At 40.9% G+C, this 14,487-nt stretch overlaps 1 protein-coding gene across 2 annotated transcripts in view; it reads left to right on the top strand.

Moving 5' to 3' along the window:
* Positions 1 to 14,487, top strand: part of MATN4 (matrilin 4) — a 113,356-nt gene that overhangs the window by 91,394 nt on the left and 7,475 nt on the right. The window contains exons 8-12 of one of the 2 annotated variants that reach the window (XM_077252168.1): positions 2,715 to 2,837; positions 5,720 to 5,842; positions 8,475 to 8,879; positions 9,072 to 9,224; positions 12,540 to 12,642. In XM_077252168.1, the coding sequence (XP_077108283.1) occupies positions 2,715 to 2,837; positions 5,720 to 5,842; positions 8,475 to 8,879; positions 9,072 to 9,224; positions 12,540 to 12,642 (907 nt within the window). The remainder of the gene's footprint in view (positions 1 to 2,714; positions 2,838 to 5,719; positions 5,843 to 8,474; positions 8,880 to 9,071; positions 9,225 to 12,539; positions 12,643 to 14,487) is intronic. The other variant, XM_077252169.1, reaches the window with a different exon arrangement.

Consider the following 14,487-nt stretch of genomic DNA (forward strand, 5'->3'; position numbering starts at 1 on the left):
TTTCTGCTTCTCAGAAATGGACTTGCCTAATTATTGTTCAAATGTTAGCAAAGGCATAATTTACCTTCTACCATACCCACTTACGTAGTCAACTCTTGGTGGTCTACCTGAAGTCATGGCTAAACATGGCTAAACATATAAAGTAACTTTTAGGCAACTGTTCTTTTGTTTATGATTCTTTACCCTCTCAAAAAATCTACACTCAACTTTACCTAATAGGGAAAGGGAGACAAGCCATTGCCCGACATTGTTAATAATGGCTTGTCTTCCAACAAAACAAAGAATTGTACAAATAAAAACCTCTTATGCTAGACCTAGCCTCCCTGATACCTGCCACTGGAGGACTGCCAGGATGCCCCTGTTTGCATTAGATTATTGTTATCATTAATCTAATTTGTATGGGCAGGTTTAGTTTGTTTTATCCTGAGTCTGTCAATTACATAGCTATTAAGGTTGAAGGAAGACTTTAAGGGTACTGTCACACAGTCACACTTTGATCGCTACGACTGTACGATCCGTGACGTTCCAGCGATATCCATACGATATCGCAGTGTCTGACACGCAGCAGCGATCAGGGACCCTGCTGAGAATCGTACGTCGTAGCAGATCGTATGGAACTTTCTTTCGTCGCTGGATCTCCCGCTGACATCGCTGGATCGTTGTGTGTGACAGCGATCCAGCGATGTGTTTGCTTGTAACCAGGGTAAACATCGGGTAACTAAGCGCAGGGCCGCGCTTAGTAACCCGATGTTTACCGTGGTTACCAGCGTAAAAGTAAAAAAAAAAAAACAGTACATACTTACATTCCGGTGTCTGTCCTCCGGCGTCTCAGCTTCTCTGCACTGTGAGCGCCTGCCAGCCGGAAAGCGAGCACAGCGGTGACGTCTGACGTCACCGCTGTGCTTTCCGGCTCTGCTGCTTACACAGTGGAGAGAAGCAGAACGCCGGGGGACAGACACCGGAATGTGAGTATGTACGGTTTGTTTTTTTTACGTTTACGCTGGTAACCAGGGTAAACATTGGGTTACTAAGCGCGGCCCTGCGCTTAGTAACCCGATGTTTACCCTGGTTACCCGGGGACTTCGGCATCGCTCCAGCGCCGTGATTGCAACGTGTGACCGCAGTCTACGACGCTGGAGCGATAATCATACGATCGCTGCGACGTCACGGATCGTGCCGTCGTAGTGTCCAAAGTGTGACTGTGTGACAGTACCCTTAGTCCATCTAGTTCAACCCATAGCCTAACCTAACATGCCCTAACATGTTGATCCAGCGGAAGGCAAAAAAAACCATGTGGCAAAGAGTAAGCTCCACATGGGGGAAAAATATTCCTTCCCGACTCCACATACGGCAATCAGACTAATTCCCTGGATCAACGCCCTATCAAGGAATCTAGTATATACACCCTGTAATATTATACTTTTCAAGAAAGGCATCCAGTCCCCTCTTAAATTTTAGTAATGAATCACTCATTACAACATCATACGGCAGAGAGTTCCATATTCTCACTGCTCTTACAGTAAAGAATCCGCATCTGTTATTATGCTTAAACCTTCTTTCCTCCAGACGTAGAGGATGCCCCCTTGTCCCTGTCTCAGGTCTATGATTAAAAAGATCATCAGAAAGGTCAATGCTGAGTAGGAGGCAAAAAAATATAACATTTTGATCTAACATTCAAATAAATTCACAAAATGGTATGAAGTCAATCCCAATTATGGCAAGCGATCTGGTTCTCTGCTGTAAACCTTACCTATTGCCTCTCCTTTACTTTTGATTGATAGTTCCACGTTATTGAAACATTGCTGTGTTTTGTGCCAGAGTCTCACATGTGTACCACGAGTTTCAAGTTCAATGGATTTATGGTACTCTCTCTACTGTCGGCAAAGTCCTTACTCATGTACTCTGCATGTCAATAAGGCTGTTGCCTAAAAAATGAAGATCCATCCATCAATCTAGTGCATGAGGAAAGGTTTAGACAGGGCTGCATCAAAAAATCAGAGCACTTTCTGGAAATGGGATTGCTTTCATAGCAAGCATAATCATATATTGGATTCAAATTTGTTTTCTCTTCAATGGTAAGTCGAATGGTATGGTACATGAGGTTTTGTCCCTTACCCAGGGCTGTCATTGCTCTATTCCCCATCTATCTTTTATAACACTGAAGACTTACATAGATGAGCAAATCAGTAGATAACCCTATCTGACAGAACCAGCTTTCATGTGACCATCATAATACTTCCACTTAAGTCATACCTGAGAACTGAGCCCCCAAAAAGTCCGAGTCTTTTCTTAATGCCAGTGTTGTTGCTGATACACTTTTATGTTGTGCTTTTGATTAGTAAGTAGATGTTATAGTCAAGTGACTCCTAACAGACAGCATTTTTCTGGTCTTGATTATGAAACTGAAGAAATCCCATAAAGACAACAAGGGGCTTTTATTTCAATCCTGCATGAAAGATCTGTCTGAACGAGATACCAGCGCTTGTGTCATTAAAACAATAATGAAATCAACTTTCATGTTGATCCAACTGGAGCTAAAACTACCTCATTTTATTGACCTTTTTCCACAAAGATTCCTTTCTGAAACATCAAATAATCTAAAATGCCTTACATTCCCGCAGATACTGTGAAGACATTATTACAAATAATTTGATGGGGTTTGAGGGATCCAAGTCACATAACTGTATTATTAATATCTGTCTTCTGGATTGTAGTGATTGACTACTGTTCATATGGGAATCACAGCTGTCAGCATGAGTGTGTGGGTATCCTGAATGGCTATTACTGCCGCTGTAATGAGGGCTACACTCTTCAGAGCGATGGCAAGACATGTCTGTGTAAGTGGAATGTAAAGTCCCGTCACATTATGGGTGTTCCCAAATGGGTCACCTTTGTTGATTCCATATGTGTCCTTGATTAATTTCTTCATTAATAATTACATGGTGGAAAATAGCCATAAGGGTGGTTGATAAATTGGTGAATACCAACCACTTATCACAAAGCTTTTAAATGTACTGCAACCTACCTAAGACAAAAATGTTTCCAATGACTTCTTCTGTTCATACAGGTGCAGTATGTAGATTCATTACTATGAATCAATTTTTCAGAGCAATTTGGACTCCATATTATTGGTGGAACCCTTCACATGTAGGACATGTGTGACTCCATGGGAAAGGATGCCTATTTTACAGCTTCTGTCATAGAAGACAAGGGTTCACAAAATGATTTTTTCTGATTTGCATTTATTATTTTTACTCACCTTATACTCATCTAACATTATCATGATATTATAATTCCAGGAAGAAAATAAGTGCTGTGTTGCCTTCTTCAGTATATTAATACGTTTATTTCAGGTTTCATGCTAAAAAAAATAAATTGACTAGTAATAGGATTTAGGAGGACATCATCCCCATGGGGCCTTTCTTCATTTTAAAATTCATGGTGAATTATGAGCTGTAATCATGACTGTCTTAAAGATGGAAATATTTCTCAATTACACCCCTTTTATAGGCCTTGCCCCTTGTGCATATGGACACCAGGGTTAGTCTGATGCTGCATCATCCTGGTACCGGGAACAAGAAACCATTAGAGAGCTGTGGTTCTCAGGAGGTTCTGGGAGGCTCCTGTGATTTGTAGGTGATTTGCCAACTCATTTCACTGTCCAGAAGCTCTGCCGTTTTTTCCAGGAGCCTTCCAGGTGTTTGCGGAAAGTTTCCAAGTTTGATTTATACCTTGGTACATGTAGGGTGTTTACTGGGGCTCAAATTCAGCCCTGGCATTTGAAATCACACAAGCCCATGCTGTCCCTATTCTCAAGCACCAGATGGGGATATATTACTACTATTACCCTGGGTGGAGGAAAGCAAGATTTACTACAAGACCAATATTTCTAATGATACCTGAGGCCTGCTGGGGTAAGTGATAGAGTCAACGACTTTGTGCTCCGTTACAACTCTTAACAGTGTGGGTGTCTTGAGAACACCGATTCTGTTAACAATGTAGCAGACAAGGCAGCCTATGACAAGACAGGCCCATCTGGCATCCAGAATTGCGAGATGGCCAGTCCAGCCCTGGTGTTTACAATAATCTTCAACTTTCTATATTTCAAAGGCTGGCAGTCAATAGAGGCATGATTAATGATGTTTCCTATCTAGGATTTCTAACTTGGTAGGGTGTTCCTCAGAAAACAATAACAGCAAGATATACCAATATTATTTACTATATGGTTGGCATTGTAGTGGAGGTTCCTCACAAAGATCAGTTTCCTGTGAGGAGAACCTTTTTGGCAGTGGTTTATCTGCGGTGAAAATGTTGGTAATTATTTCTCTATGGCCATCTAGTGATCTTAAGGCCATACTGTGTATACAGATATTTAATTGACTGCCTCATTTTCAATTTCTTTAGGCATCTTAACTCTTCATCACCTCAAATATCAAAGTTACTTCTTGTTTATATAATCCAAGCACAGAGAGTTGATGTCACATTAAAATAAATATAATTTGATTAATACTTATTTCGTTAAGAAGCTACTTTGGAGGTTAAAGTTCTTATGGAATTTCCTATATGATAGTTTGATAGTATTCTATTAAATTTGCTTATTCATGATCTTGGACCATTGAGAATTTGCTTTTCACAAACCTCCTTCAGTCAGTCGATAGCGAGATTATCATTAGCCATCATGTTTATACAGAAATTCTCATACTGTTTTTTTATGTCCTACTCCAGTTGTGAGACCTTATGGCTTTGATAAGTGCTCAATGTAATTTTTCTTGGCAGGATTTACAGTCTAGGGCCCTTCGGGCAGGAAATCACGAGAACAGTAGTTAAAGTTCCATATTTAATTTCAGACTGGAGACGATACAGAATTTAATACACTCCATGAACAGAATGGTTTGCTCCAACAAGAAAAAGTTTCAATGTGAAGAATGCAAAATAATTGTTTTAGCCTCTGTTTTCATTTCTTCAGTTTATGAATATCATCCTTCACGTTCATGGTCTGCAAGCCTGGTATTTCCTGTTTAGTCACTTCTGAAAGAGAGTAACCACTTTTGTAGACATCTTAGCCAACTTTCCATAATAATAAATGACACACTGCAATAACAATGCAAGGAGAATCATTCACCCTGGTTCAAAGGATGATTAGTCTTCCATATTTCTAGAAGCCCAAGGTAAAATCTCCTCTTTATCCATGAAGACCACCTTATGTCGAAACATGTAAAGGACAAGAAGACAACATTCTGTAATGCTATGTTCATTTTACATATATATCAATGTGGCCATAGACTGTCATTACTAAAAATATTTGACCACTATATGTCAGTATACCTTTTTAACTGTATTGAAAACTATGCTTTTCAATACAAGGGGATCTCATTAAAAATGTACAGTATTATACAGGACTATGTTATATTTTTTACAATGAGACTCAATGGCAGACCTATGCGATTTTGAATACATTTATGACTTAGGTCCTATGCCAGTTTGTAAACATAGATGCCAAATGTAAGCCATGAAACTAATGTGAACAGAGCGTTACTATAATAACTTACCCGGTGAGACTTAACACATGACCACCATGCATAACTATTATACAATTCATTCATTTTTCAAAAGGGCTCGGATCAAAAAAGCAATATTGCTTGCCAAGAAAATAACATCAATGTTTTCTCTTCTCAATGGACAATCACAATCTGTATTGTAATTTCTAATATACTTTCAGCTACTGACATGTGCAATATTGTGGATCACGGATGTGAGTTTAAGTGTATCAGCACACCTGGATCATACCACTGCATTTGTCCAGAGGGACAAGAACTGCAAGCAGATGGAAAAACCTGCAATAGTAAGTATCTATGTGCCAGATGCATGTTGTTTGTAAGGATATACAGTGCCTACAAGTAGTATTCAACCCCCTGCAGATTTAGCAGGTTTACACATTTGGAATTAACTTGGCATTGTGACATTTGGACTGTAGATCAGCCTGGAAGTGTTAAATGCACTGCAGCAAAAAAGAATGTTATTTCTTTGTTTATTTTTTTAAAAAATTGGGAAAAGTCTTTTCAGAGGGTCATTTAGTATTCAACCCCTCAACCCACCAGAATTCTGTTTGGTTCCCCTAAAGTATTAAGAAGTAGTTCAGGCACAAAGAACAATGAGCTTCACATGTTTGGATTAATTATCTCTTTTTCCAGCCTTTTCTGACTATTTAAGACCCTCCCCAAACTTGTGAACAGCACTCATACAAGGTCAACATGGGAAAGACAAAGGAGCATTCCAAGGCCATCAGAGACAAGATCGTGGAGGGTCACAAGGCTGGCAAGGGGTACAAAACCCTTTCCAAGGAGTTGGGCCTACCTGTCTCCACTGTTGGGAGCATCATCCGGAAGTGGAAGGCTTATGGAACTACTGTTAGCCTTCCATGGCCTGGACAGCCTTTGAAAGTTTCCTCCCGTGCCGAGGCCAGGCTTGTCCGAAGAGTCAAGGCTAACCCAAGGACAACAAGGAAGGAGCTCCGGGAAGATCTCATGGCAGTGGGGACATTGGTTTCAGTCAATACCATAAGTAACGTACTCCACCGCAATGGTCTCCGTTCCAGACGAGCCCGTAAGGTACCTTTACTTTCAAAGCGTCATGTCAAGGCTCGTCTACAGTTTGCTCATGATCACTAGGAGGACTCTGAGACTGATTGGTTCAAGGTTCTCTGGTCTGATGAGACCAATATCGAGATCTTTGGTGCCAACCACACACGTGACGTTTGGAGACTGGATGGCACTGCATACGACCCCAAGAATACCATCCCTACAGTCAAGCATGGTGGTGGCAGCATCATGCTGTGGGGCTGTTTCTCAGCCAAGGAGCCTGGCCATCTGGTCCGCATCCATGGGAAGATGGATAGCACGGCCTACCTGGAGATTTTGGCCAAGAACCTCCGCTCCTCCATCAAGGATCTTAAGATGGGTTGTCATTTCATCTTCCAACAAGACAACGACCCAAAGCACACAGCCAAGAAAACCAAGGCCTGGTTCAAGAGGCAAAAAATCAAGGTGTTGCAGTGGCCTAGTCAGTCTCCTGACCTTAACCCAATTGAAAACTTGTGGAAGGAGCTCAAGATTAAAGTCCACATGAGACACCCAAAGAACCTAGATAACTTGGAGAAGATCTGCATGGAGGAGTGGGCCAAGATAACTCCAGAGACCTGTGCCGGCCTGATCAGGTCTTAGAAAAGACGATTATTAGCTGTAATTGCAAACAAAGGTTATTCCACAAAATATTAAACCTAGGGGTTGAATAATAATTGACCCACACTTTTATGTTTAAAATTTATAAAAATTTAACTGAGCAACAAAACTTTTTGGTTTGTAAGATTTATGCATCTGTTAATAAATCCTGCTCTTGTTTGAAGTTTGAAGGCTCTAACTTATTTGCATCTTATTAAACCTGCTAAATCTGCAGGGGGTTGAATACTACTTGTAGGCACTGTATATATACTTTATAAAGAGAGAATAATAAGTCAACATGACACTACTTGTACTGACCATATGTATAGCCAACTAGCTAACTCTTCCTCCACCATAGAGAGTAATTTATGTATAATCCATAGTAGAGATTTAATTTTCCCAAAAGGATTTAAGGGTGGCAGCTAAATTACTCTCTTCGTTAGATGAAGAGTTAACTATACATGTGGACATTAGAACTATTGTCACTTTGATGTACAGTATATATATATATTATACAGTATATATATATACAGTATAGAGCGCAAGAGAAAGGGAGAGAGATATCGAAAGAGAGAGATCAAGTGAGAGATCGAGTGAGAGAGAGATCGTGAGAAAGATCGAGAGAGAGAGATTGAGAAGCAGAAAAAGAAATGCATCCCAGTTTCCTCTGGAGTGACGCAGCCTTGGCATTAAAAGGTAGCTCCAATGGAAACTGGCACACGCACAGTAAAGTAAGATGTACTGGGCTCGGCTTCATATGCGCTGGAGCTGCCTTGTAATGGTAGGAACATATGGCTCTGGAGAAGACCAGGACCTCCTCTTGATTTTTTAAAGGTAGTGCTCTCTACTTTAATAACAATTTTAACTTTATGCTCTAAGGTTCATTTCTGAGATGGAGACCTGTAGACAGCTATTGTTATATTTAGAGGTGGTATATTTGTTGACAGGTTCCTTTTCAGAGTCTAATATTTCAAAACAGATCAGTTAATATTTCCAGTTATTCCAAATGTATTACTACTGTGCATAGCAAAAGTTCTCCTTTGCCAACTGTCTATACATCTTACATTATACATTAATAAAGGGGTTAGTAAAAGTGCTCTTTATCTCTTATTTCTTCTAAATTGCTTAGAGGAGTTTATTATAACCATCCTTTCCCCCAACCCAACATTTCCAATGCACTTGAAAAATGATTGGTCTTTTTTGAAGTCTTCCTTTGGGTAATATAGTATAATAATGGCATGATTTTCTGTTTCCTAGAATGCTCCACTGGATACGTTGATTTGGTATTTGTGATTGATGGTTCTAAAAGTGTCAGACCCCAGAACTTCGAGCTTGTGAAGCAGTTTGTGATTAAGATCGTAGATACCTTGGATGTTTCTGCCCATGGCACACATGTTGGCCTTGTTCAGTACTCTAGCCGCGTGCGCACTGAGTTTTCATTGAACCAGTTTAAAACTGCTAAAGATATCAAGAGTGCTGTAAATAATATCGCTTACATGGAGAAAGGCACCATGACCGGGCTGGCTTTGAAACATATGGTTGAGCACAGCTTCTCTCAGCAGGAAGGTGCCAGGCCAAATGTCCCTAAAATAGGTTTGGTGTTCACTGATGGTCGTTCCCAAGATGACATCTCTGAATGGGCCAAAAAAGCCAAGGAAGCAGGTAAGAGAAGACAAAATGTTTGGGAATAATAATGTGTGGCCTCCAGTATATTTGACTTATTTGTATGTACTAAGAAGCTTTAACTGACACAAAATCAATCAAGATTGAATCACATGGATTTGCAAAATTTCACATGGAGCAGGGACTGGGTTACTGTAGGTGTTAGTACATTTTCTACATTCTGGTTTGCAGGAATTACTATGTATGCTGTGGGTGTTGGGAAAGCAGTTGAAGATGAACTCAATGAAATTGCATCAGAACCTGTGAACAAGCATTCCTTCTACACAGGCGACTTTACTGCGATGAATTTAATTGCTGAAGACCTAAAACTTAATGTTTGCCCAGGTAAGATGTACTGACTACTATGGTGGGTTCTCTTCTTATGGCGGGTAAAATGTAAATTTTGATTATCATTTGCTGCCACCAACTAACATTTGGGATTTCCTTCACAAGAAGTAAATGTTCAGTTTGTTGCCCAACTCTAACATAGGGGCTTATTAGTGCCTTTTCCAGACACCCATCACTTGGAGCATATGCCTTGCCAGCATGCCTTGGTAATTTCATGCAGTGGCCTTCCCTGTACTTTAATATTAGAGAGCTCCTGAGTTGTGGATATAATCATAGGAGAGTTTAGTGAGCAACCATTGCATGAGAAAGAATGTAAGATCGTTGGTAAGCCATTGAAAAATTAGGTGATTTGATATTGACAGATCCATGAAGATAGAGCTACATCAGCCTATTAATCATGAGGTGAGAGTTGTGACTTGATACTCCTGGGTCCAATGCAACATTGGTGAAAGAACGGTCCATTTACTAAGTGCCATTTATGATACTTATGTCGTCTTATGTGTAAAAGAGGCCTATGGGCCATCTCTCGCAGTCCAATGATGGAAACAACAACACTATTGTTCATAGGCTACTTTCAAACTCATTCACTTAACGTGAGTCTGTCAGTATAAAATGACTGTGAAAAACAATAATTAGAATTGAGAGTCCTCAGTGGTTGATACCTTTTAATGGCTAACTGAAAAGATGGTAACAAATTGCAGGCTTTCGAGACTACATACGTCTCTTCATCAGGCAAAGACTAAAACAAATTCTGAAGAATCACATATTTATGCACAACATAGTATACAAAAAAAAAGGGAGAGGGGAAAAAAAACCATGGATAAGCCAGGTGACATGAAGCAGAATTACCATGGGTGATAAACAGTTACGTCCATAAATATTGGGCCAATTCTTAGATAAGGATTGTTTTATTGTCCTGTGATTAAGGTCTGGTTCTGTTGTGATGACCCCACATGGTCTGATGGGCAAGTTCATTAGTTGATGTAAAAAGACATAAATCCATGTGACACATTCATTCCTGCATTTAGAGTGTCAAAGGTCGTCATCAGTTTATATTCCCAGACTCTCCTGTCTTTCTGCGATTTGAAGTTACCTTTCAATACAAGTAATTTCATGTCCATAATGTTATGATTTGGGAGACAGAAATGTATTGCCACAGGTAGATCCATTCTTTTTTCTCTTATTGTATGGCGATGAGAGTTCATCCTTGTTCTCAGTTTCTGCCCTGTCTCCCCATACATACAGACCCCCAGTTGGACATTTGGTACAAATAATTAGGTACACCACATTAGAAGTGACGCAGCTGAATGTACCTGGTATCTTGTAGTCCTGATGTGAATTGGGGATCTTTATCTTGTCCGTGGTCATTATAAATGGACAGGTTTTACATTTTTTCTGGTTGCAAGGAAAGGTACCTGCAGCTGTTGGAGAGGACAGGGAGCTCTTGACAATGATGCTTCTTAGATTTGGGGTCTGGAAAAATTGCTTGTAGTCGGGCATCTTTTTGCAGTAAAGGTTGTAATTTCCGTGCAGCTCCCCTTAGCGCCTCCAGATTTGGATTGTAGGTAACTACTAGAGGTACCCGGTTATTTTCTTCTTTAGTTTTGTAATGTAGCAGTTGATTCCTTGATATTCTGGTGGCTCTTGTGATCTGATTTTCAATTGTTCTTGGATGGTAGCCCTGAGCTAAGAGCCAATGACCTGATACCAGAAAGTCCAAGAACAGGGACATTCTACATGCTTCCCAAAATCCACAAATCTGGAAACCCAGGAAGACCAATTATTTCATGTGTGGGCACCCTTACTGAGCAGGTATCTGGATGGGTAGAGGGTGTTCTTAAACACGGACAAGATAAAGATCCCCAATTCACATCAGGACTACAAGATACCAGGTACATTCAGCTGCGTCACTTCTAATGTGGTGTACCTAATTATTTGTACCAAATGTCCAACTGGGGGTCTGTATGTATGGGGAGACAGGGCAGAAACTGAGAACAAGGATGAACTCTCATCGCCATACAATAAGAGAAAAAAGAATGGATCTACCTGTGGCAATACATTTCTGTCTCCCAAATCATAACATTATGGACATGAAATTACTTGTATTGAAAGGTAACTTCAAATCGCAGAAAGACAGGAGAGTCTGGGAATATAAACTGATGACGACCTTTGACACTCTAAATGCAGGAATGAATGTGTCACACGGATTTATGTCTTTTTACATCAACTAATGAACTTGCCCATCAGACCATGTGGGGTCATCACAACAGAACCAGACCCTAATCACAGGACAATAAAACAATCCTTATCTAAGAATTGGCCCAATATTTATGGACGTAACTGTTTATCACCCATGGTAATTCTGCTTCATGTCACCTGGCTTATCCATGGTTTTTTTCCCCTCTCCCTTTTTTTTTTTTTTTCTATACTATGTTGTGCATAAATATGTGATTCTTCAGAATTTGTTTTAGTCTTTGCCTGATGAAGAGACGTATGTAGTCTCGAAAGCTTGCAATTTGTTACCATCTTTTCAGTTAGCCATTAAAAGGTATCAACCACTGAGGACTCTCAATTCTAAATATTTTTCTATCTACTGGCTAACACGGTACCAAGATATATTTCTTTCCTGTGTGAAAAACAAAACAGGCATTTGATTCACCCTTGGTGTGACCAAACCATTTGGTGCACCTTCCCGCTTACTAGTTTTGCATCTCTTCACTCCTCTTCCTTGATTGACAGCTCTAGCTTTACAGAAATCAGAGAAAGTTGGAAATAGGTAGAAAATAGGTGGGCTGAAAGGTGCTCTGAACTGCTTGGCCAGGGTGCACTGAACCCCTGTGCTTAGTGTCGACAGTCATTTTGTGCTATCAGACTCTCAATAAATGAGGATGAGCTGCAATACCAAACATGCCATATTGACCACAGAGATAATGTTTATGGAAAAGAAGCACAACCCTTTTCTACTCTTGGACAACTCTTTTAGCATAACATCCTAAACCAGAAAATGTATACATAGCTGTAATAAGTAATATAGTGTGCCTATGTTATTATCTTTATCATACTGGATCTACGGTATTTCTCAAGTTAAACCTCTCTAGCCCAGGCACACAGATAACACAATGTCTGCCTGAGGTGATTTAACCTAGTTGCAACAGGACCAACTTTTTGATAAGATTTACTTAGACAGGAATATGTCTAAGGATTGTTATATAATACAAGTGTTCTCCTTAGGAACCAAGGAACTGTTTTCTGCATGAAATTTGTTTTATTAATGAAGCCTAATAGTAAAGAAATTATACTTTGTATTTGCAGAGGAGATAAAGGGAGAGACAGAGTTTAAGAACCCCTGTGACTGTGAGCATCTCGTCAGTTTCCAGACAAATACCCTCACGGCGCTAGGAAACCTGGCAGACAAACATATCCTTTCTGTGTTCTAGTATTATATTATTCATCCTGAATACAATTGAAGGTAAAAATTGCTCAGCTCAAGCCACTCAGTTTAGAAGATCCCAGGAGTTGCCCTGGCCTTCACCCTTTAATCCCTGTACAGGGATCTGGACTTACCCAAGGTTCTAGGGCAAGGGCCACAGAAGCAGCCTCTGTTCAAAGATACAGACTGGCAGGAGTGTTCAGGTAGCCAGGTACGAATCAAGAGAGCAGAGAAGGTGCAAAACCAGAAGACGCAAGAATAGTTAGCGAAACAAGCTGAGGTCAAAACATGAAACAAATACACTAGACAGGAGCTAAACAGGACTAAACCAGAGGAGCATAAGGCTATATCTGGCAGCTTCCAGCAGTAAGCTGGGAACTTAAGCTGGGTGTGGTGCTTTCCAATAGACTGATGTAGGGAGCTGATAGCTCCAGCTGGACAGACCACACACCCATACTGTCAGACAGAACAGCACCAGGGGCTGACTGGCCCAGGTGGCAAAGAGGCAAATGCCCCCCGGGCCGCTCCCCCAGCAGCTGTTCAGGGCCGGCTGCCTGGTGGTGGCTACAGCCACACAGCAAATTGTGCGCAGCCATGTCTACTGTACTGTGACGTGGCTGGCAGGAGACACAGCCGCATCACAGTTAGCGCACACGTCTGCACTGGGGCCAGGAGCTATGCTTGGCTGTCACCTTGACGGCTGCGCAGCTACTGCTCCCTTCATGTTCTCTATACTTCCAGGTTAGGTGTTGGGCATGCGCGATGGCGTCCTCACGCACACGCCGACATGACCCGGATGCTAGAAGCAGAGAGGCACTGCAGGGGAGCGACTGGTGAGGTAAGTATGAAGAACTTTTTTGTTTTCTTTATAAAATAAATTTAATGGTGGGTAACTGCAAGTTATGAAGTGGGGGGTGTAAGGAGGCTGCACATGATGGAATTTGGGGGTTAAAGGAGACTGCACATGATGGAGTGAGGGGGTAAGTGGGAGAAGGTGACTGCAGGACTGCACATGATGAAGTGTGTCTGATGTGGGACTGCTCATGATGAAATGGAAGGGGGATAGGGGGCTGCAAATGATGAAGGGGCACTGCAGATGAAGTGAGGGTGATAGGGGACTGCAATGAATGAAGTAAGGGGACTTCAAATTAAAGTGGGGGGACTGCAAAATGATAAATTCAGTGTGAGGGACGGGACAGCAATTTAATTGAAGGTGGGGGTGGGGAGAGCAAATGATCAATTGAAGAGGGGGTGGGAAGAGCAAATGATGATCTAGGGGAAGAACAAATAATGAATTTTAAGGGTGGGGGAGTAAATGATGTATTGAATGTGGGGTAGAGCAGTTGATAATGAATAGAGGGTGAGAGAGAAAGACATGACAATGAATTGGGGCGGGAGGGGCATGTAACTATAATGAATCGGGGTTAGGGTTAGAGTGGTAGGTACATAGTGGGGGGCGTTGAGGATGAAGTGACTGGTAATGAATTGGGGGAAAGAGTACAGGTGCTAATTAATTTATATATTAAATGGGGAAAGTGGCTATTTATAGTTAGTGGGTGCACAGTGGTGGATTATAATTTATATTTGGAATGGTCGGTTAATAATAATAATTATGATAATTTTATTTCTATACTGCCAACACTTTACATTTTAGAGGGGACTTGTACAGACAATGGACATTAAGCATAACAATAAACACATAGATCAATAGATACCAAAAGGAATGAGGGCCCTGCTCGCAAGCTTACAATCTATGAGGTTGCATAATAACCAGTTATATATTGTTTGTGGGTGCACCTCTGTATTCAGATGTCTAGTGTACACCATGTT

The sequence above is a fragment of the Ranitomeya variabilis genome, chromosome 4 (genome assembly GCF_051348905.1).
Source record: "Ranitomeya variabilis isolate aRanVar5 chromosome 4, aRanVar5.hap1, whole genome shotgun sequence".
Classification (NCBI taxonomy): Eukaryota; Metazoa; Chordata; class Amphibia; order Anura; family Dendrobatidae; genus Ranitomeya; species Ranitomeya variabilis.